At 41.0% G+C, this 22640-nt stretch overlaps 1 protein-coding gene across 1 annotated transcript in view; it reads right to left on the bottom strand.

The window, feature by feature from the left end:
- DCK (deoxycytidine kinase) overlaps positions 1 to 20953 on the bottom strand; it is a 38095-nt gene extending 17142 nt beyond the window's left edge. Inside the window, exons 1-2 of the mRNA XM_036272412.1 lie at positions 20673 to 20953; positions 12235 to 12350 (exon numbers count right to left, since the gene is read on the bottom strand). Of these exons, the coding sequence (XP_036128305.1) occupies positions 12235 to 12350; positions 20673 to 20763 (207 nt within the window). The 5' untranslated portion in view covers positions 20764 to 20953. The remainder of the gene's footprint in view (positions 1 to 12234; positions 12351 to 20672) is intronic.
- Positions 20954 to 22640: the final 1687 nt, after the last annotated feature.

Raw genomic sequence — 22640 nt, 5'->3', positions numbered from 1 at the left:
TTGTGTAGTTTAGTTGTAATTTTGATGTGGTTGCCAATATTTTGTGATCTTAACTGCAGATCAAATACTGGATAAAATTAGACATGATCCGACCCAATAGATAAAATTCTCATGTTTATAAACTGTTAGCTCAATCTCCAAAAGGAATTACTTCACTCCCACTCAGGTTTTAACAAAAACATGAATACACATTCTGAAACTAAACATTTTAAATTCGCCTATACTACTTTATCCCACCTCTGGAAACAGTAACATTATTTATTTCTTGCAAAATATCACACACAAAAAATAACACTTCATTGTTTTGTTCAGATTTCTAACCCAATCTCCTCTAGACAAGTACTATGTATTTCAATTAAATAGGCAAGGTTATTCTAGGTTCTCTATGATATTCCTTTCACAATTAAAAACTCCTGAGATACCTAGGCAGTATCTATTTGCTAATCTCTCTCCAACCACAGCCTCCACTAGAATATTTTATATAGCTAATTTCTTTTTCTTTTTCTTTTTTTTTTGGTACATGCCCCTAGTGGGAACCGAACCCGGGACTCTCTGGTCCGCAGGCCAACGCTCCAACTGCTGAGCCAAACTGGCCAGGGCTATAGTCAATTTTTTGATGTTAGATTTTTATATAGTCTGATTAAAGCAGTTTGTGCTAGGGAATATGTAACTTAATACATGGGTTTTTTAAAAAGAACCTTGGTATTTTAAATGAACCTCTAATTTGTAAAATATATACAAAAGAATTTTGAGCGTCCAGGTTTTCCACATCAAAATAAGAGGGTGAACAGAAAAAAGCTGATACCATTGTAATGAGTCTAGTTGTGACTAACAAGAAAGGAGCACAAAGGTCAAATAGTACAGGCATACCATTTATGCAACTTTCCCCACTCCTGATACCCTCTCTTGCACTCTTGTTGCAGGGGACATGCTCTCCTGCTCCTCTCCATTCACCCACATGACTCACAGCCATATGGATCGCACATAACAGACTAATGGACTGAAATTAACCTAATACTGTACTGGACCCAACTCCACCATGGAAAAGAAACTTAGGATGCTGGCTTTGCTTCTAGTTCTACTGAATTCCCAGCTGCACATCTTCCAGGACTGGATTAAGGGAAATGGGACTTTGGAAATCCAGGGACATAATTTCATATAAATAAAAGTTATTCACCCTCCCATGCGAGTCTCAGAAAATTCTTTCTCAAGATATCATAAGGATTCAACCCCCAGCACTCAGTGGGGAAAGAAATGCCTCATTTCTACTGATACCTCAATTCCACTTGATAACAAAGCCACTAAAATGTCTTTCTTTGTGTGTCAGTACTGTCTTTTTAAATAAAATTGATTGAACTGTGATAGAATACATTAGAATACTTTTGATATTAGAGTTGTCAGAATAAGAAGGAAAAAACAAAACCCAGAATCCCGTTTACTGACAAGGAAAAAGAAGTTTAGAAATGGCTAACTAGTAGTAGAAGTTTATAAATACTCCATATAGGAAAATTTTATTGTAACAGCATATGATGTAACTGAAATTCATCTACATTCTTATTATTAGGCATATGCATCCTTTTTAAACAAAGCTCCATTTTAGGGAGAAAAACAAAACCATTTCCAATTTTATCAATACAGAGGACATACCTTGGGATAGGTCAGTCACTCTCACTTCCTAATAGTCCCTCTCTCTAAATTCTAGTGACCTAACAGTAATCCCTAAAAGGATCTATACCTGCCCAATCAAACCTATAAACCTAATACCTCCATTTATAGGAACACATATCCCATTACTCTTAGTTCCGCTGCAACTGCTTTAGCAAAAAGCTCTTTTTTACTCACAGCCCAAAGAAGCAGAAGGTAAAACATCCGAGGAGACAAAGTCCTCCCTTTGTGGTCTAGGAATGATCATGTCCTGGTTTGTCAGAAAAACTAAAGCTGAGCTCTGCCCTAACAGTTATTCTGAACATTATGGTTTTTAGAAGAAAAAGACGGTTTATCCACCACCTGCATTGTAAGGTAAAAGATTTATCCATAGTCTTAAATGCAAGAGAAATAGGGAGCTGTGTTCATAGGTCCCTATAGTGGGCAAGGAATGCTTCATCAGCCTTTTCTAGAATGTCAAACTATGTAAAGGTTCCATATAAAGTCATGTGTACTAACTTCCATGGAATAAAATATGATGTCTTAATTCCTATTCTCAATTCTAGTCCAAATAAATACCCTTGAATGCTTGCTGGAAATTCATGCTCAAAGTTGGTGGTTTTCCTCTGCAAAAAAAAAATCCAGAAATGTAAATATTACAACTGACTCAAAGTTTCAGTTATGAACTAAAAACCACGCCAACCATGGTCCTTTGAGCCAGAATTTAAATTACATACAACAAACCACATAATTAAGTGAATCTTCCTTCCAAATTAAAAAAAAAGTGTAAAATGGCAATAGTCTAATAGTCAACAATAGATCTGTTTATAAAACACTCTGAGCAGCCCTGGCTGGTTTGGCTCAGTGGTTAGAGCGAAGGCCTGGGGTCCAGAGAGACATGGGTTCGGTTCCCGCTAAGGGCGCGTATCCCGGTTGCAGTTTATCCCCAGCCCTGGTTGGTCGTGCGGGTGGCAGCCACTCGTTGTGTCCCTTTCACATTGATGTTTCTCTCTCTTCCTCTCTCCCTCCCACTCTATCTGAACAAAAAAATGGAATAAAATGTCCTCGGGTGAGGATTAAAAAAAAACCACTGAGCAGCTGATAAACTAAAAAATAAGGGTATAGTTGCCTTACCAAACTGCTTAAAAATAAATTTACTTTTGTCTTTGTTAATTTAATTATAAATTGACTTTTCACTAATTCAGCATTCTCCAGGGATAAAATGTTTCGTACAAGTGAATTTTTCCAGCTAAATGATATTTTTCAATGCAACCGAAACTTTTTTTTAAGGTATTATTATTTTTTTAATCTTCACCTGAGGGCCCTGGCCGGTTTGGATCAGCAGTTAGAGCATCGCCTGCGGACCAGAGAGTCCAGGTTTCGCTTCCTGCTAAGGGCACATACTTCGATTGCAGTTTGTCCCCGTGTAGATGGCAACCAGTCGATGTGTCTCTCTCACATTGATGTTTCTCTCTCTCTCTTCCCCCCTCTCTCCCTCCCGCTCTGAAGATAATGCAAAAATATATATATCCTTGTGAGGATAAAAAAAATTTTTAATAAAATAAAATAAATCATTTGAGGCCCTGGACAGTTTGACTCGATAGAGCGTCCCCACAGACCAAAGAGTCACGGGTTCGATTCTGGTCAAGGGCACGTACGGGTGGCAGCCAATAGATGTATCTCTCTCTCTGATGTTTCTTTGTCTCTCTCCCCAACTCTATATGAAGATAAGTGGAAAAGTATGCTCGGGTGAGGATTGAAATAAATAAATAAATCCTTGCCTGAGGATATGTTTATTGATTTTAGAGAAAGAGGAAGGGAGAAACATAAATGTGAGATGGAAATATCTGTTGCCTCTCATACATGCCCGAGCCCAGAGATCAAACCTACAATCTAGGATATGTGCCCTGACCAGGAATCAAACCCACAGTCTTGCAACCAAAACTTATTATGTAGCTATTTATTTTATTTTGAGAGTATGTTTATCAAAACTGGGGACAGTGAAACAAGGAAGGGCTTAGGATAGAAGAAGCAACAGAGAAAGCCTAGGCAGGGCTGCTTTGGCTGTTTAGAAATGTTATAGGAAAGAAATAAACCTAGACGGGGCAGCTTTCATTCACTGAGAAGTCAAAGAAAAGGGGCCCTGGAGTCAGGTTCAGGGGATTAGCTAACCAGGATGAGCTGCAGCTGGCCATTGCTCCCCTGACTGCAAGTCTTGTGGGGACCCTTATTGTTTAGGAGATACATGCCTGAGAGGGAAGAAGAAGGGGAAGGGAAAGGTATAAGAGCATACTATAGTTATTTTTATAGGGAGAGGACACAACGTATTTTGTTTCCTAACCTAGTAAACATAGTATTTTGAAAATTATACTTAGTAATATAAACAACTTTATGAATACTGACTGTTGGATGTATGAAAGTAGTAACTGAGCACAAGCTTCCATTCTACACATAAAAGTATCAGGCACAAATTGTTCAAGTTGCTATTTGATCTTATACTAAATGAGTCAAAACTGGTATTCCTTTTTAGTTCTTGTTTGTTTTCAGAAGCAATGTATACTATTTCCAAGCTTAACCCCATGAAAACTTCTCAAATGTTATGATTCTCTTTTTTTGTTGTTAATCCTCACCTGAGGATACATTTTTCCCCATTGATTTTAGATAGAGTAGAAGGGAGGGAGGTAGGAAGGGAGGGAGCACAAAGGGAAGAAGTTGGAAGGGACGGAGAAAGAGACCAATTGGTTGCCTCCCAGACGACCCAGACCAGGGCCAGGGATCAAACTTCCAACCCAGGTACATTCCCTTGACTGGGAATCGAACTGAAGAGTCTCTGGTCCTTGGGGCCAATGCTCTAACCACTGAGCAAAACCAGCCAGGACAGGGCTAAAATCTGTTTTAGCAAATCTTCTGGTGACTCTAAAGAACACTGAACTTTAAAGCACCGCCCTAAAGGTTGGATGAGCTACCAACTAGAAGGGACCTGAGTCCCTGAGTCACAGTATATTATGCCATCCACCAAATGCTATATTCTCTAAGAAATCAAACTTTATTCTTTTGACCCACAAAGACTTTAGAGTTTATTACAGCAGCAACCGATACCTTAAATCTACCTGATACATTTAATAAAATCTATCAGAAGTGAACTAGGTTTATTTAAAAAATACTTGTGATCAATTTGCTATGCACTGTAAATACTAAGATAAAATAGGCTCTTTATATAGCTAGTGAGCAGAAGTTTGAAACTTTTTCTGAAGAACCTTGAGGACAATATGCTAGGTGAAATAAGCCAGTCACAAAAGGACAAATCTGTATGATTCCACTTATATGAGCTATCTAACACATTCAGATTCACAGATATAGAAAACAGAATGGTGGTTACCAAGAGCTGGGGGGAGGGGGCAAAACAGAGTTGTTTAACAAATAGTTTCAGTTCTACAAGATAAAAAGATTCCACAGATCGGTTTCACAACATTGTAAATATACTTAACCCTACTGAACCATACACTTAAAAATGATTAAAATGGTAACATTTATGTTTTTTACAATAATAAAGTTAATCACATAAAAAAAGATCATACATTTCCTTTTAAAAATTATTTTTCAATTACAGTTTACATCCAAATTATTTTGTGTTAGTTTCAGGTGTACAGCATAGAGGTTAGACATTCATATACTTTACAAAGTGGTCCCCCGATATTTCCAATACCCATCTGGTGCTGTACATAGTTATTACAATATTATTGACTATATTCCCTATGCAGTTTACACCCGAAACTATTTTGTGACTACCAATCTGTAATTATCAATTTCTTCACCGTTTTCACCCAACTCCCCTTCCCTCTGACAACCATCAGTCTGTCTCTGTATCTGAGTCTGTTTCTATTTTGTTTGTTCATTTATTTTGTTTAGATTCCACATATAAGTAATATCATATGGTTTGTCTTCCTCTGACTGACTGATTTCACTTAGCATAATCCCCTCCAGGTCCATCCATGCTGTTGCAAATGGTAAGATTTCACTCTCTTTTATGGCTGAGTAATAATCCATTGTATATACATACCACAGCTTTTTATCCACTTATCTATCGATGGGCACTTAGGTTGCCTCCATTTCTTGGCTACTGTAAATAACTCTGCAGTGAACATAGGGGTGCATATAGTCTTTCAAACTAGTGTTTTCAGATATATATGCAGAAGTAGAACTGTTGGGTCATCAGGCAGTTCCTTTATTAATTTTTTTGAGAAACCTCCATATTGTTTTCCACGGTGCCTGCACCAGTCTGCATTCCCACCAACAGTGTACAAAGGTTCCCTTTCTCCATATCCTAGCCAACACTTGTTGTTTGTGGATTTACTGATAACTATTCTGACAGGTGTAAGGTGATATCTCATTATGGTTTTAATTTGCATTTCTCTGATGATTAGTTACTCTGAGCATCTTTTCATATGTCAACTGGTCTTCTGTGTGTCCTCTTTGGAGAAGTGTCTCATATATCTCCTTTTATTTTGATTTCTCAATAAAGGTAATCTCTCTTGTCCAAACACATAGGGTGGTAGAATTATGAATACTTTTTATTCTGTTTCTGTAATCGTATCTGTAATTCACTTCATGACAGAACATGTTGATTTACAAAAAAAAAAAAAAAAGTATTGCCAAAATAAGTGAAAACCAGAAATATCAAGTAAAAATACAAAATCATCTATCTATCTTTTAATTCTAGTCTAACCTCTGTAAACAATGCAAAAGAGTTGAATAAGTTCAATAAAAAAAGGCTCAGCAGTTAGAGCGTTGGCCTGCAGTCCGGAGAGACCCAGGTTCGGTTCCTGCTAAGGGCATGTACCTCAGTTGCAGTTTGTCCCTGGCCCTGGTTGGGTCCTGTGGGAGGCAGCCACTCAATGTGTCCCTTTCATGTCGATGTTTCACTCACTCTCTCTCTCTCCCTCTCTCTCCCTCCAACTCTATCTGAACAAAAAAATGGAAGAAGGTCCTCGGGTGAGGATTAAAAAAAAAAAGAATCAGAGTCCACCAAATAAAATAATCATAAAATAGCCAACAAAAGTTATTAGGTGATTTCAGAAAGTATGAGTGAAAGTACTTTATCAAGCATTCTTAATTAATTTCCAAGAATGACATTAAAAAAATGCTGGTTTTTTTTTCACAGTTGAGTATTTTTTATCCCTTCTTTCAGTTACTAATTTCTCAGTGGCTGCTTAGTGGTAAGAAGTGTTAGAGGAAAGCAAAATAGTACCTCATGATAAATACCAAAGATCCCCAACAGAATTCAGTTCAATGAGAAAACAGCCCAGACCACAGATATGTCCCTAACAGTCAGTGTATCTCAAAAATAAGCTAAAAGGAAGCAATCAAAGTTTTGGGCCTAAATAATAACTAAATCACCAAATAAAGCTCATTGTTATTTGAAAGAAGTCTTGAATACAAAGACTAATAATCATCTGTATGAAATGTTTTAAAGATAATCTTAACATGGGAAGAGAAGGGAGGGGAGATTTCATCTTTTAAGGCACTTAGTCGCAGCTTGTTAATAGTATAGCAACATTACAGCCACTAGGTGGCAGATTAAGAAAACAGCTTTAAAAAAAAACAAGGGGAGCGGGGGGAGGGCCCAGGCTAAGCGTGCAGGTGCCAATTTAGTTACTGACTCCCTGAACAGATCAAAAAGTACCAACAGCCCCACTCTTCTAATTCTACACCAAGTGCCAAGAAGTGTGACTAAATGAAGCCCATCCAAAGTAGGACTGGCCTTGAAAGGTGTGGGACTGAAAAGTCTACTTTTCACTACTGACGATATTCTAAGAAAGCTGAGATTTGGATAGAGGGTGATTCACACTGTAACCCCAAGGAGTATATCAGGGATGGGTCTGAAGAAGGTATTCAGGATGGAAAAAGAAAACCCATATTTGAGTTTAGTAGAGGTCCAGAAAAAAAAAGGCATCCCACACACCAGAAAGGTTGTGGGTTCAATTCCCAGTCAGGATATATACCTAGTAGCAGGTTTGATCCCCGGTTGAAGTGAATATGGGAGGCAGCTGATCGATGTTTCTTTCTCACATAAATGTTTTTCTCTCTCTCTCTAAAAATCAGTGAATATATCCCAGGGTGAGGATTTAAAAAAAAAACTTTCCAGATACAGGGAACGTACCCTCACACTTTACAACCTTGTACCACAAAATACTATCTTCATAAGGCAGAAAAGATAGAATAGTGAACAAAGGCCCTCCTTCTCCATCTTGGCTGGAATATCACAGACAAAACCATCACTGACCATCTGTTCCCCTGCTCACTCCTCCCCAATTTCCTGTAATTGAGAGGACCAAAAAGAAATCAATTATCTGAAGAGGAAAGACAAGGACGAGCTGTATTGGCAGTCACCTCACCAACATCAGAAGCTGAAGACCACACTATCTCCACCCTTGCCCATGTTTAATAAAAACCTTCCACCCAGACCCCATTGGGGCATCTCATTCTCTAGGTCACCTGCTCTCACTTCTCGAGTGTGGACTATTGCTTTAATAAATGTACTGTGCTTTGCTAAATCCTTCTGTCACACTCTTGAATCCTTTCTTGTTCCCTGACAAAAACATGCATAGGGTTCAGGTCTCCCTTGGCCTCTGTGGCTGCTGCCTGGTATCACTCACACTGTCTGAAACTCCATCTAGAAGTACAGAGAATTCCATCTAGAAGTACAGAGGACTAACAACATAATAGCTCTCAATACACACACAAAAATAAAGGTACCCTTAGAGAATGTGCACCAAAATCCAATGAAGGTAATCCAATTGTAACATTATAGAGACATGATTACATTACAATAAACTGCCTGATAAAAGTATATGTTAATAATAATAATAACAGCATTTCTAAGGTAGTTTTAAAGAAAGGTCAGTTCACAATTTTGACTCTAGTATATGTGAAGAAAATATCCCAGCCCATAAACATGAATATCAGATCCATGAAGCCAAAAAATTTCAAAATGGAGACAGATGCATCAATGTGTCAATCTAATGACATCAGTCATCAAGATAATATGACTAATTCCCTGGGCTCCCATTCTAAACTTAACAGACAACCTTCTTATTATAAACTATCTTCCCATGTATATTAATGCAATGTTTTCAACCTCTCTTCTTCAATATCAACTAAAGGATTCAATATACTCCCAATACCGCCCTGGCCAGTTTGGCTCAGCGGTTGAGCGTCGACCTGCAGACCAGAGAGTCCTGGGTTAGGTTCCTGCTAGGGGCACGTACCACAAAAAACAAACAAACAAAAAAAAACCCAATATACTCTCAATACTAACAGTGATTCACTAGGGCAATTATTTTTCATTGATTTTAGAGAGGGAGAGATGAAAGGGGGTGGGACAGAAACACTGACATGAGAGAAACATTAATCAGTTGCTTCCCGCACACGCCCTGATTGGGGATCAACCCACAACCTATGTATGTGCCCTCACCAGGAATTGAACCTGCAACCAATAGGATGAGACTCCAACCAACTGAGCCACCCAGCCAGGGCAGGGCAGGGCAGTATTTTTAACGAGGAGGCATCCACATATTTAAATTACCAAAGAAATGTTTATTTTTAAAAACACCCCAAGTACTTAAGATTCTTAAGGGTTCCTTATACTAGTTGGGAATTATGGGCCTACACAAGAATGGACTGACCTAATTCAGGAAATCTGATAATTACAGTTCTCTCTGCAAATTAAAATGTTGACATTTTGGTTTTATAAATCAGTTTGTTATATAGAAACTGATTAATGTGAGGTTAATGTGAGGTGTACTGAGAGTCAGGGGCATTTACTGTGTCAACAAATCAGTCATATATATTTACTACAAGTTAGAAGCTTATGATACTAAAACTAGAATGGACCTTAAATGGAGGCCACCTAACCCAATCTAGTCTAACACTGTCCCAATGAAAGAATCCCTCCTCTATTGCTGACATTGGTTTAATTTGGCTTTCTACCTAACACCTGAGAATAACTGCACTGACAGCTGATCCCAGAAATGAGAAGGAAAGAGATATTTTTAGAATACAGTCTCTCATTTCTAAAGGTAAGCAAACTTGAGTAGGGCACTTCAGTAAAAGATGCCATGAGACATACTTTGAGAGGTTAAAAAATGAAGGGTGGAGGAAGACCGAAGATAAAAAAAAAAAAATTGGCAAAAGGACCTGAACAGGGTCTTCACAAAAGAAATCTGAACCAAAAAAAAAAGAAAGAAATGAAAAATAAATTAATTAAATAAAGGAGCACAATCTCATTAGCAATCAGGGAAATACAAATTAAAAATATAAAAAAGCCCGGCTGGTTTGGCTCAGCAGTTAGAGTGTCGACCCACAGATCAAGGAGTCACGAGTTTGATTCTGATCAAGGGTGTTTACCTCAGTTGTGGTTCAGTCCCAGGCCCCTGGTCAGGGCCATGCGGGAGGCAACTGATCAATGTATCTCTCTCACAGCAATTTTTCTCCCCACTCCCCCCCGTCTCTTGCTCTCACTCTCACTCTATCTGAAGATAAATGGAAAAATATCAAGTGAGGATTAAAGAAAAGACATAAAAGATGTCTTTAATTACTCATTCAGCCCTGGCTGGTTTGGCTCAGCAGTTAAAGTGTTGGCCCGCGGACCACAGAGAGACCCGTGTTCAGTTCCCGCTAAGGGCATGTACCTTGGCTGCAGTCTGTCCCAGGCCCCAGATGGGGTCATATGGGTGGGTGCCTCTCTCACATCGATGTCTCTCTCTCTCTCTCCCACTTTCTCTGAAGATAAATGCAAAAATGTCCTTGGGTAGGATTAAAAAAAAAAAAAAAAGATATTACCCATTCAGCAGAATGACAAAAATTAGGAAGCTGAACAATACTAAATATTGGCAAAGATATGGAGCAATAACAGCTTGAGTACACTATGGGAAATGTAAACTGGTAAACACATTTTGGAAAGTTTTTATATGTATACCCCACCACCCAATAATTTTAATTTATTCCTAGAGAAAATCTTGCATGTGTGCACCAGGATACATGTTGACAGGAGAGCTGTTTTTACAGCAACTAAACTAGAAACCACTCAAAATTTAATCACAGGTAGAATGAACAAGCAGTGATACATGAATACAACTGAATACTATATGGCAATGAAAACAAGCTGCAGCTGCACACAACAATATGGACAATTTTCATAAACTTATCAAGCAAAAGATCCAAGAGGAAAAAGGACGCAAACAATTGATTTTGTTTATGTAACATTCAAAAACAGACAAAATTATGTCATATTTCTTAAAGACATATTCATGTATGGTCAAATTATTTTTAGAAAGCAGGAAAATCATTACCACAATAGTTATTTTATGAGTTATTACCCCAGTGGAGTTGTTACTCTAGAGAATGAAATACTGTAACCTGAGAAGAACTTTTAGGATGATAGTAATGTTCTCTTTCTTGACCTGGATGATGGTTACAAAGATGTCAGTCTTAAAACTGTTCTTCAAACTGTACATAGGTTTCATATACTTTTCTATACTTACATCATGTCAATAAAAACTGTTGAAAGAAAGAAGCATATAAACAAACTTACCCATTTAAAAATTCTACTTAAGCCCTGGCCGGTTTGGCTCAGCGGTTGGAGCGTTGGTCTGCGGTACAGAGAGACCCGGGTTTGGATCCCGCTAAGGCCATGTACCTAGGTTGCAGTTTGTCCCCGGCCCTGGTTGGTTGTGCGGGAGGCAGCCACTCGATGTGTCCCTTCACATCAATGTTTCTCTCTCTCTCTCTCCCACTCTATCTGAACAAAAAAGGGGAAAATGTCCTCGGGTGAGTATAAAAAAAAAAAAAAAATTCTACTTAAGGCTAAATGTGCCTTTCCCCAGCAAAAATATAAATTTAAGAAAATGGAGTCCGTATAGAAAAGAAATCCCTTCAAGCTTTAGTCTGATTATTCTAAGGATTGAGGTGTACTGAGATAGACCCCAAATGTAAAGTTAACTACCCTTGGCAAATAGATTTGTGAGAAAAGACTTTTGGTTATTCAAAATCATATATCCTCAAACTTTACAGATTTTCTTGCTAATGATTTCTCGTTGTATATATAATTTACATTTTAAATACTCAGTTATGCCTGGCCGGTGTGGCTCAGTGGTTGAGCATCGACCCACGCACCAAGAGGTCGCCAGTTCAATTTCTGGTCAGGGCACATGTCCAGGTTGTGGGCCTGACCCCCAGTGGCGGGCATGCAGGAGGCGGCCAGTTGATGTTCTCTCTCATTGATGTTTCTATCTCTCTCTCCCTCTCCCTTCCTCTCTCTCTAAAATCAATAAAGAAAAAATAGTTTTAAAAATTTTTACTTTGATATAATAAAGTGTATCAATCTTAGGTGTTCCCTAAATCTTATAGTTCCGTGTTTACACAGATAAAAACATCCCTGTATCAACCACCCAGATGAACATAAAGACTTAAAGCTAGATTTGAAAGTTTTATTGAAAAAAAGAAAAACAAGAGAACACCCAAGAGATTAAATACTATTGCTTCTCTAAACCAAAAGGTTTTGATTTATTTAGTTAAATTTTATTTTCATACCTGAAATTCATCTTGAGTACTGTGAACATTGCACCATCTGGCAACAGGTTCAGGAACCACTTCCCAATCCTCGCAGACTTGTTTAAGGATATTCACAAATGTTGACTTCCCTGCAGCTATTGTGAGAGGAAAAGTAAAACTGAGAAAGAAAACTTACCAGAAAAATAAAAACCAAAATAGTCTTTAGCTTTTCAAAATTTATAGTCATGCGGAGCAAAAATGACATTTCAGTCAGTGAACCACATGTACTATAATGGTTCCATAAAAACTACAATGAAGCTGAAAAATTCCTATCACCTAGACACATACAGTTGTCCTAATGTCTTAGCACAATGCATTACTCACGTGTTTGTGGTGATGCTGGTGTAAACAACAAACATACTGCACTGCCAGTTGTATAAAAGTATAGTACATACAATTATGTACACTACATAATATTTGATAATGAAAATAAACAACTATGTTACTGGTTTATATATTTATTATATATAATTTTTATTGTTACTTTAGAGTTTACTCTATTTATTAAAATAAAAGAAAAAAGCCCTGGCCAGTTTGGCTTAGTGACTGGAGTATCGGCCCGTGGACCAAAGAGTCCCGGGTTCGATTCTGGCCAAGAGCATGCACCTCGGTTGCAGTTTGTTCCTGGCCCAGGTTGGGGTTGTGCAGATGGCTACCAATAGATGTGTCTCTCACATGGATGTTTCTCTCTCTCTCTCTCTCTCTCTCTCTCTTCCTTTCTCCCTCCCTCCCTCCAGCTCTATCTGAAGATAAATGGAAAAGTATCCTCAGGTGAGGATTTAAAAAAACAAAAACAAAACAAACAAACAAAAGATAACAAACAAACAAAAAAAAATAGCCTGGCTGAGTGGTTCAACTGGTTGAATATCATCCTGTGCACCAAAGGGTTGCCAGTTCAATTCACAGTCAGAGCACGTGCCTGGGTTGTAGGTTCCATCCCAGCTCAGGCACATAGGGCAGCCGATAGATGTTTGTCTCTCTCTTCCTCCTCTCTAAGTAGGTCAAGTGAGGATTAAATAAATAAATTCATTTAGCCCTGGCTGGTTTGGCTCAGCGGTTAGAGCGTTGGCCTGCGGTCCGGAGAGACCCGGGTTTGGTTTCCGCTAAGGGCACATACTTCGGTTGCAGTTTGTCCCCGGCCCTGGTTGGTCGTGCGGGTGGCAGCCACTCGATGTGTCCCTTTCACGTCGATGTTTCTCTCTCTCTCTCTCTCTCTTTCCCTCTCTCTCCCTCCCACTCTATCTGTACAAAAGTTGGAAAAATGTCCTCGGGTGAGGATAAAAATAAATAAATAAATTCATTTAAAAAAATAAAAAACATGCCCAGCCTGAGTAGCTCACTGGTTGAGCGTTGACCCATGCACCAAGAGGTCACCAGTTCGATTCCTAGTCAGGGCACATGCCCAGGTTGTGGGCCCAATCCCCAGTGGGGGACATGCAGGAGGCAGCCAGTTGATGTTCTTTCTCATCAATGTTTCTCTCTCTCTCCCTTTCCCTTCCTCTCTCTCTGAAGTCAATAAAGAAAAAAAAACAAAGTTCACTGAAAAACAGTATGCTGTGTTACACCTTCAGCAGCCTCACACATCTCATGGTTACGTCTTTTGATTACATCATTTTCTCTTGTGCTTGATTTAATCTCGTGTCATTTTGTGCAGTAACACACTGAAAAGGACTGTAGCCTAGGAGCACTAAGCTATCCCATCTAGGTTAGTATAAGTGCACTCTATGATATTCTCACCAAGACAAACTCACCTAATGATTTACTTCTAAGAATGTATCCCCATTGTTAAGCAGCGCATGACTATAATAGCAAACTATACATAAAACAAAAACATCTAATTTCCTAAACTTTCTCTTTAGATCTTTTAAAAGTGTTACTGAATTTATTGGGATGACATTGGTTAATAAAATTATATAGCTTTCAGTTGTACAATTCTATAATACATAATATGTATATTGTATCGTGTGTTCACCACACCAAATCAAGTCTCCTTCCATCACCATTTATCTCCCCTTTACACTCCTTCTACCTCTCTGTACCTCAGTTTTGTTTTTTTAATGTTTTTTTTTATCCTCACCTGAGGACATTTTTCCATTTTTTGTTCAGACAGAGTAGAAGGGAGAGAGAGGAAGAGAGGGAGAGAGAGAGAGAAAAACCTTGATGTTAAAGGGACACATCAAGTGGTTGCCACCCACACGACCCAAGCAGGGCTGGGGACAAACTGCAACCGAGGTACGTGACCTTAGTGAGAACCAAACCCAGGTCTCTCTGGACCGTGGGCCCAGGCTCTAACTGCTGTGCCAAACTGGCCAGGGCTACCCTAGTTTTTTGTTTTGTTTTTCTATCCTCACTCGAGGACATTTTTCCATTTTTTGTTCAGATAGAGTGGGAGGGAGGGAGAGGAAGAGAGAGAGAGAGAGAGAGAGGGAGAGAGAGAGAGAGAGAGAGAAACATCGACGTGAAAGGGACATATCAAGTGGCTGCCTCCCGCACGACCAACCAGGGCCGGGGACAAACTACAACCGAGATACGTGCCCTTAGCGGAAACCGAACCCAGGTCTCTCTGGACCGCAGGCTGACACTCTAACCGCTGAGCCAAACTGGCCAGGGCTACCCTAGTTTTTTTTAAATGAAAACTAAAAGGGTCCTTGCACACTAGTATTAAACATATTAGTTATTGGTTTTAGTTTACCAAAACAATGGAAGAGAAGAATCAAAAAGTTGGTGAGATTTTAAGCAAGATGTTATGGTAGAAAAGAAACTAGTTCTAGCCCTGGCCAGTCTGGCTCAGCAGTTAGAGCATCAGCCCACAGACCAAAAAGTCCCATTCTGGCCAAGGGTACGTACCTCAGTTGCAGTTTGTCTTCGGCCCTAGTTGGGGTCACGCGAATGGCAACCAATCCCAATCGAAGTGTCTCTCTCACATTGATGTTTCTCTATCTCTCTCTTCCTCCCTCTCTCCCTCCCACTCTATCTGGAGATAAATGTAAAAATATCCTCAGGCTCGGGTGAGGATATATATATATACATATATATACACATACATATATGTGTGTGTGTGTGTGTGTGTGTATATATATATATAAATAAATAGAATACTAGTCCTAGACTCACTTTCCTTAACCAAGCAATGAGTAATAACTTTGTGGGAAGTGGTTAAGGTTATTCTCCCACTTAATGAGGTATGTGATTTTGGGTAAGTAACTAAACCTCTGAGCCTGTTTCCCAATAATACAATGGATATAATAATAATACCCTCCTCATGGAATCTGCTGGGATAAGCAAGTAACATAGTAGACAGTCATTCTAGGCTCTCACATTTTCAAAATTTTCCTTTCTATTGCCTCCATTCTGTTTACAAACAAAATAGGTCTTTCGTTTCTAAAATGAATTTAGAAACAATCCAATAAACTATAAAATCAACATAAAGATGCATCCAATGCCTATAGTTTTATAATGAAAAGTAGTGTATTATATTACAGTAATTATCATATGACACTATGGTTATCATAAATTATAAAAACATTTTTGCAAAGTACTTCCTACAAGCAATAGCCATGTTTTCTCTGCTTCACCTTCATGGTTCTGTGCATTGTATACTTTATCTAATCCTTAAAAAAAAAAGTCGTCACCTGATCATTCACTAGTTTCTGAGATATTGGAGGTGGGAGGGTATTCAGTTGTAATGAAAACACATTGTATTCATTATTTACAAATTACCCAGGAATATATTCCACTTAATAGTAGGAAAAGTCTTGATCTAGAATTTAACAGGGTATAGCAGTACTACTAGTGACCACACCTTTCCTATCTGCAGTCACCAAATGTGGTTATATTAGACATCTCTAGTCAGCAAATGTGTTTCTGTGTGTGTGTGTATGCAGGGTATCTGTAGATTCTAATACATTTTGTTTTGTTTTTTAAAATCCTCATCTGAGTATATTTTTTTCCATTTATCTTCAGATAGAATGGGAGGGAAAAAGGGGAGAGGGAGACATGGACTGGTTGCGTCCTGCACGACCAGCGGACCAAACAGCAACTGAGGTACATGCCCTTGACTGGAATCAAAGCTGAGACTCTTTGGTCCGTGGGCCAATGTTCTAACTGTTGAGCCAAACCAGCCAGGGTGATTCTACTACATTTTGAAAATAAAATATATTTTAATAAACACTGGCTTTATAATTATACTTTTTTAGTGTGTATACATTTTTTAGGACACCCTATATATGTATACACACACACATAGATAAACATAAAAAGCAACTGCAGTATGCTTATAAGAAAAGTCTCCTCCACCTTACAAACTGGTACCAAGGAGGGCAAAAAGAACTTACCTTTGACTTATACAGAACTATATTCAAACCTAGAACATTAAATAGGGCAATAGAAAGAAAGAACAAACTGGAAGAACTTTAAAAGATCACACACAGAGAACGAAAAAAGAGGAGGGTCAATAAGAATGTAATACACAAAGGACAGCTCAGTAGAAAAACTTTTAAGGATAAATTAGATGACTATTGGATCTAATTATGGGAAAAATACTGGTGTTCAAAGATTTTGTGTTAAGAGGGTAAGCATATGGACTATAAGACATTTAGAAGAATAGTTAAGTGGAAACATAAAAAATGATCACCAGTCATTCACTGAGCTAGATGAAGATAAGGAAAATGTGATGTTCAGAAAAAACACCCAAGGAACACATTTAAGAATTCAGGCATTGCCCTGGCCGGTTTGGCTCAGCAGTTAGAGCATCGGCCTGCAGTCCAGAGAGACCCAGGTTTGGTTCCCGCTAAGGGCATGTTCCTCGGTTGCAGTTTGTCTTCAGCCCTGGTTGGTCGTGCAGGTGGCAGCCACTCGATATGTCCCTTTTGCGTCAATGTTTCTCTCTCTCTCTCTCCCCCCTCTCCCTCCCACTCTATCTGAACAAAAAATGGAGAAATGTCTTCAGGTGAGGATTAAAAAAAAAAAAAAAAAACAGGCATCGCCCAGCCGGTGTGGCTCAGTGGTTGAGCGTCAACCCATGCACCAAGAGGTCACCGGTTCAATTCCCAGTCAGGGCACTGCCCAGGATATAGGCCCACTCCCTGGTGGAGGCCATACAGGAAGCGGCCAATCGATGTTCTCTCTCATCAGTGTTTCTATCTCTCTCCCTCTCCTTTCCTCTCTCTCTGTAATCAATAAAGAGAAGAAGAAAAAAAAAAAAGAAATCAAGCATCAATCAGCTAGAGTCTGAAAGCACTTAGCCTAGAATTCAGCTTATTTCCGATCCTACCTACAAACTGAAAAAGTTTATGTGGTCATACTTTGGAATTTTAAGAATAACAAAAGTTACATTTATTTTTATTTTTATTTTTTTTATCCTCACCCGAGGACATTTTTCCATTTTTTGTTCAGGTAGAGTGGGGGGGAGAGAGAGAGGAACAGAGAGAGAGAGAGAAACATCGATGTGAAAGGGACACATCGAGTGGCTGCCACCCGCACAACCGACCAGGGCCGGCGACAAACTGCAACCGAGGTACGTGCCCTTAGCGGGAACCGAATCCGGGTCTCTCAGGACCGCAGGCCGACGCTCTAACCGCTGAGCCAAACCGGCCAGGGCCAAAAGTTACATTTAATTCAAACAATAATTACCTGTAATTCCCGATTGGACTAATATCCAGTTTGTTAACTTTGGTGGGGGGGTAGCTAGAACATAAGCTAAGTAATAAATCAATAGTCTATGAAGGCAAAGAAGAACAAGAACCAAGAACACTGATGTTAATACTTTAAAAACTCATGGGACCTGCCCTGGCCAGTGTGGCTCAGTTGGTTAAGCATCATCCCGTCAGGGAACATGCTTAGGTTTCGGGTTCAGTCCCTGGTAGGAGTGTGGACCAAAGGCAACCCATCGATGTTTCTCTCTGTCTCTCTCTTCCTCCCTCTCTCTAAAAATCAATAAAAAAAAATATTAAAAAAAGAAAGTCATGCCCTGGCAGGTTTGGCTCAGCAGTTAGTGCCTCGGCCCGCGGTCCAGAGAGACCTGGGTTAGGTTCCCACTAAGGGCACGTACCTTGGTTGCAGTTTGTTCCCGGCCCCGGATGGGGTCATGTGGGTGGCAGCCAGTTGATGTGTCTCTCTCACATTGATGTTTCTCTCTCTCTCTTCCTCCCTCTCGCTCTATCTGAAGATGAATGCAAAAATGTCCTTGGGTGAGGATTAAAAAAGAGTCATGGGACCTAACAATTACAAATGCCAAGTAGGCATTATAATGCCAAAAGTTATTCTGTACAGACTAGTAAGATGAGAAGAAACAGGTAAAGCCTCCATAAGAGAGTATTTTAGTAACACAGAACATAAGACTGGTATATGAGTATAAAACTAAAATGACCAGTTAAGTTTCAAATTCTAGAAAGGGAAGAATCACAAAATTGTTTTCTACACACAGATTACACAATTTGTACATTTATAGCTTATTTGGGTCTAACAAATTAGAGGGGAACAACAATGCAACAAGTGGCAAAGCTTCAGTGTCAGGAAAGACAGTAAGTGGTAAGGAATATAGCCCATCCATACAGCAAATTGTTGTCTGACAGAAATGCAGGCTCAGTGTTAGCAGATATTCAGATTTTTCAGAAGTCAAGAATCTAGAATTTACGGGAAATCATAAAATTTAATGCTAGCAAATTTAATGCTAATATTTTAATGAAATTTTTTTTTTCAAATCTGTGCTGGCCAACAGTGTACAAACGCAGGCCATCAGTTTGCAACTCGTTCCATTGTAGATAAAGAGGAAGTCAGAAGAATTTCAAGCAGGGGCAACACAATTACAGTAGTTCTCACTCATCCATGAGGGATACTTTCAAAACCCACAGTGGATACCTGAAACTGTAGCATCCAAATCCTACATATACATGTTACCCTTGAACAACATGGGGGTTAAAGGTGATCACTCCCTTCTCAGCCAAAAATCTGCACATAACTTTTGATTGCCCCCAAACTTAAGTTGTCCCTTGGTATCCAAGAGATGATTAGTTTTGGGACCCCATGGATACCATAATCTGCGGATGCTCGAGTCCTCTCTATAAAATGGCATAGATCAAAGCATAGAATCAGCCCTCAGCATCCACAGACTCCCAACCACAGAAACAGTACCTGTATTGGGGGGGGGATTCATATATAAATGGACCTTCACAGTTCAAATGCGTGTTGTTCAAGGGTCCAACTGTATACGGACCTTTTCCACTAGTGCCTTAATGAAGCAATGAAATAAGATGTCCTCTTTGAGGGTATATTCAGCTTTTATCTATCCCTTGGAGAGATGCTAAGACATCTGCTTGCCTTGCCTCTTTTTTTTTTTTTTTTTCTTTAATATGTTTTTACTGGTTTTTAGAGAGGAAGGGGGAGAGAAACCTCCAGAAGAGATGTCGACAGGCTGGCTCCTGCACGCCCCCTATTGGGGGTCGAGCGGGCAACCCAGGCATAGGCCCTGCCGGGAAACCACCCGCGGCCTCGGTGCACGGACCGTCAATCCACTGGGCCTTGCTGGGCTTGCCTTGCTTTTTAAAAGTCCAAGTACTTTATTTTTTTTAAAACAGAAAGAAACAGAGGAAGTCCAAGTGCTTTGCATGTGGTGAGAATTAAACATTTGTCGTACGCATGAGTGGCGAGTGCCCAACTAGGAGATAAACTGGTTCTTTCAAAACAGGAAATAGCAGGCATAGGTCCTGTGGTAGGAAAGAGAGAAAAACCTCCTTCCTTGTACTCCACTGTGCAGAGCAGTTTTACTCACAGTCGCTGAACACTGGAAGCAAGTGCCCACCAGTCGGGAAGAGAGAAGCTGTGGTACGACCACGCAGTGGAATACTACCCGGCAATAAAAAAGAACTACCCAGACCCGCGAACCGGAAGCATGTGAAAGCCTTGTGCTCGATGAAAGGAGGACACTGGGCTGCACGCACGACAGCCCCTCCTCTGACTCGGGGAAAGGCAGACCCCGGGGCAGGACTCAGGTCCGCCAGGGGCCGAGCGCAGGGACTCGCCCAGGCGCTGGCAGCGTCCTCAGCCTTGGCGGTGGAGGAAGTAAAGCGACAAGTTTGCCAAGCCCCGCGGAAGAGTCCACCTAGCAGGGGTCATTTAAAGCATGTAAATTACAGGCCAGGAACGGCCCCCCCCCCCCAAAAAAAACACCTTCCCTGGGCGTGATCCCAGCCATCAAGGAGGAAAGCGGCCCAACGCGCTCGTCGCAGGCCCGCCGCCCGGAGGCCGCCACCGCGGGCCAGGGAGCAGCGGGCAGAGCGGGGGACGCCGGGATGCGGACGGGGTGCCAGGCCGCGGCCACAGCGCCAGCCTGGGAGGAAGGTCCTCACCCGGAGCAGCAGGGGTGCGGCCAGCCGGCGCGAGTCCCCCTCCGCGGACTCAACATCCCCCGGGCTCCTTACCGATGTTCCCTTCGACGGAAATTTTCTTGATGCGGGTTCCCTCAGAGCTGGTCGCGGGAGAGGGGCAGCTCCTCTTGGGTGGGGTGGCCATTCCTCGTCTGGTGGCGGGCGGAGCGCGTAGTGGGGGGGCTGGGAAGTGGACACAGGTGCTTGCGCCGCCGGCGACCTGCAGGCTGGACTTCGACCGTCAGAAGCTGTCCCGTCAGAGGCTCTCCCGCCGGCGGGTCTCGGATTTGATTTTGGCGCGCAGAGGCGGGCCTGCAGCCGGGACACCCCCACCCCGCGGGGAAGCCCCGCCCCCCGAGGCTCGGGTATCTGCTCAGGTGCCCCGGCTCTCGCCGGCCGAGGAGGCACCGCTGCGAGCGCGACCGACACCGAGGATCACGGGACAGCAGAGGGCGGGGCCGCGCGCGAGGACGCGCCTCTTCCGGGGACGCCGCGGCCGGGGGCGGGGCAGAGGTGGGGGAGGAGGGGAGGGTGGTTCTTGAGTGGTGTGGGAGCCTGCGGGAGGGGAAAGAGTGGGGCAGGAGGAGGAGGGTGTTTCCTGGGTGGAGATGGAACCTGGGGCTGACGAACGAGACTGGAGAGCGCGGGAGGCTGGAGGGCGTGTGAGGACAGAGGTGTCGCCTGCTGTCGTCATCTGGAGTGGGCTGGGCCGGGCTTTGGAGAACTCGCCTCCACTTGTGTTGGTAAACAGAGCGTCTGCACCGCATTGGTTGGCCTTGAAACATGGAACTTGTCAGGGGAGAAGCAATGTGTCATTGAAAAATCAAACATGACCTATGTTCTCAGCCTGCAGGACGACCATCAGACTAGGTTCTGCTGGGCAACCCAGCCAGGAACTGTTTCCAGCTCTCTTCGTGAATTAACTAGCAATCCCGTGCTGAAGATCCCACAATTAGCCCCATTTATCCGTTAGGAAGCAGGCACTGAGAGCTGGTGTTCAGTCGGCAAGCGGAACTGGGGTGGGAATTTAGGCAGTCAGATGCCACCCCACAGAAAGCCTTTCCTGATGTCTTATACCCCTCTTCTTTGGATTTTTATGCTCATTTATGCTGAAGAGGAGCAAAATATGCCAACCCAAAATAGACACTTTGGCATATTGATGATTTTGAAATAAAGGTATTTGAGAAACTTTGCAAGGAACACTCTGTCCCTCCTTTGTCCTCCCACTAAAAGGAGATAAATGTCCCACATGAAATGTATCCTCCCTGCACCAGGAGGGTAGAAGGCATCCTTATCACCAGCGATAGAAAATTTAGGGCAGAGCAGGCTGTATTAACAAACTTCACTTCTTCACCAATTTACTACCCCAAGCCCAAATCATTTGCCTTGTCAATTCTTAACAAATGTATTGTTTATTTGTCTGAAAGAAATAAAACCTTGCCTTGCTCACTTCAAGTCTCATTTTTATGGAACTCCCGTACAAAAAAATACATTTTGTTTTTCTCCTGTTTATTTGTCTTATGTCAATGTAATTATTAGACCAGCCAAAGAACCCAGAAGGGAATAAGGGATATATTTTCCACCCCTACAATGCTATGTATAATACATTGGTTATATTTCTGTTCAGCATGATTATAACTTATTTAACTTTGCATGCCTTCCACCTGGCACATAGTTAACAAATAAATGTATGTTGAATTTTTTAATTCAACAGAGTACTTCTGGGCCATGTACTCTGCTAGAACACCCAGCTAGCTGGAGACAACTACAGTATAAAAATGCTCAGAGGAACTCATTTTTTAATCACAGTTAAAAAAAACAAAAACAAAACCCTAGTAAAACAGACACTACTCAGTCTAGAAGTTATTGAGTTCAAATTATTGACCGAAACCAATGGCCCTGTTATTCTTTCTTACTTTGTAACTATCATCACATCTAAAATGCATCTAAAGGGGGAGTTTTAAAAGGTGGGTAAATGGTGAATCATTTTCAGAAATAAAGGGTAGAAATCAAAATGTGACT

Source organism: Molossus molossus, unplaced genomic scaffold (genome assembly GCF_014108415.1).
Source record: "Molossus molossus isolate mMolMol1 unplaced genomic scaffold, mMolMol1.p scaffold_m16_p_1, whole genome shotgun sequence".
In the NCBI taxonomy this organism is placed as follows: Eukaryota; Metazoa; Chordata; class Mammalia; order Chiroptera; family Molossidae; genus Molossus; species Molossus molossus.
The sequence above is the reverse complement of the archived record's forward strand: the minus strand, read 5'-3'. Positions and strand labels throughout refer to the sequence as shown.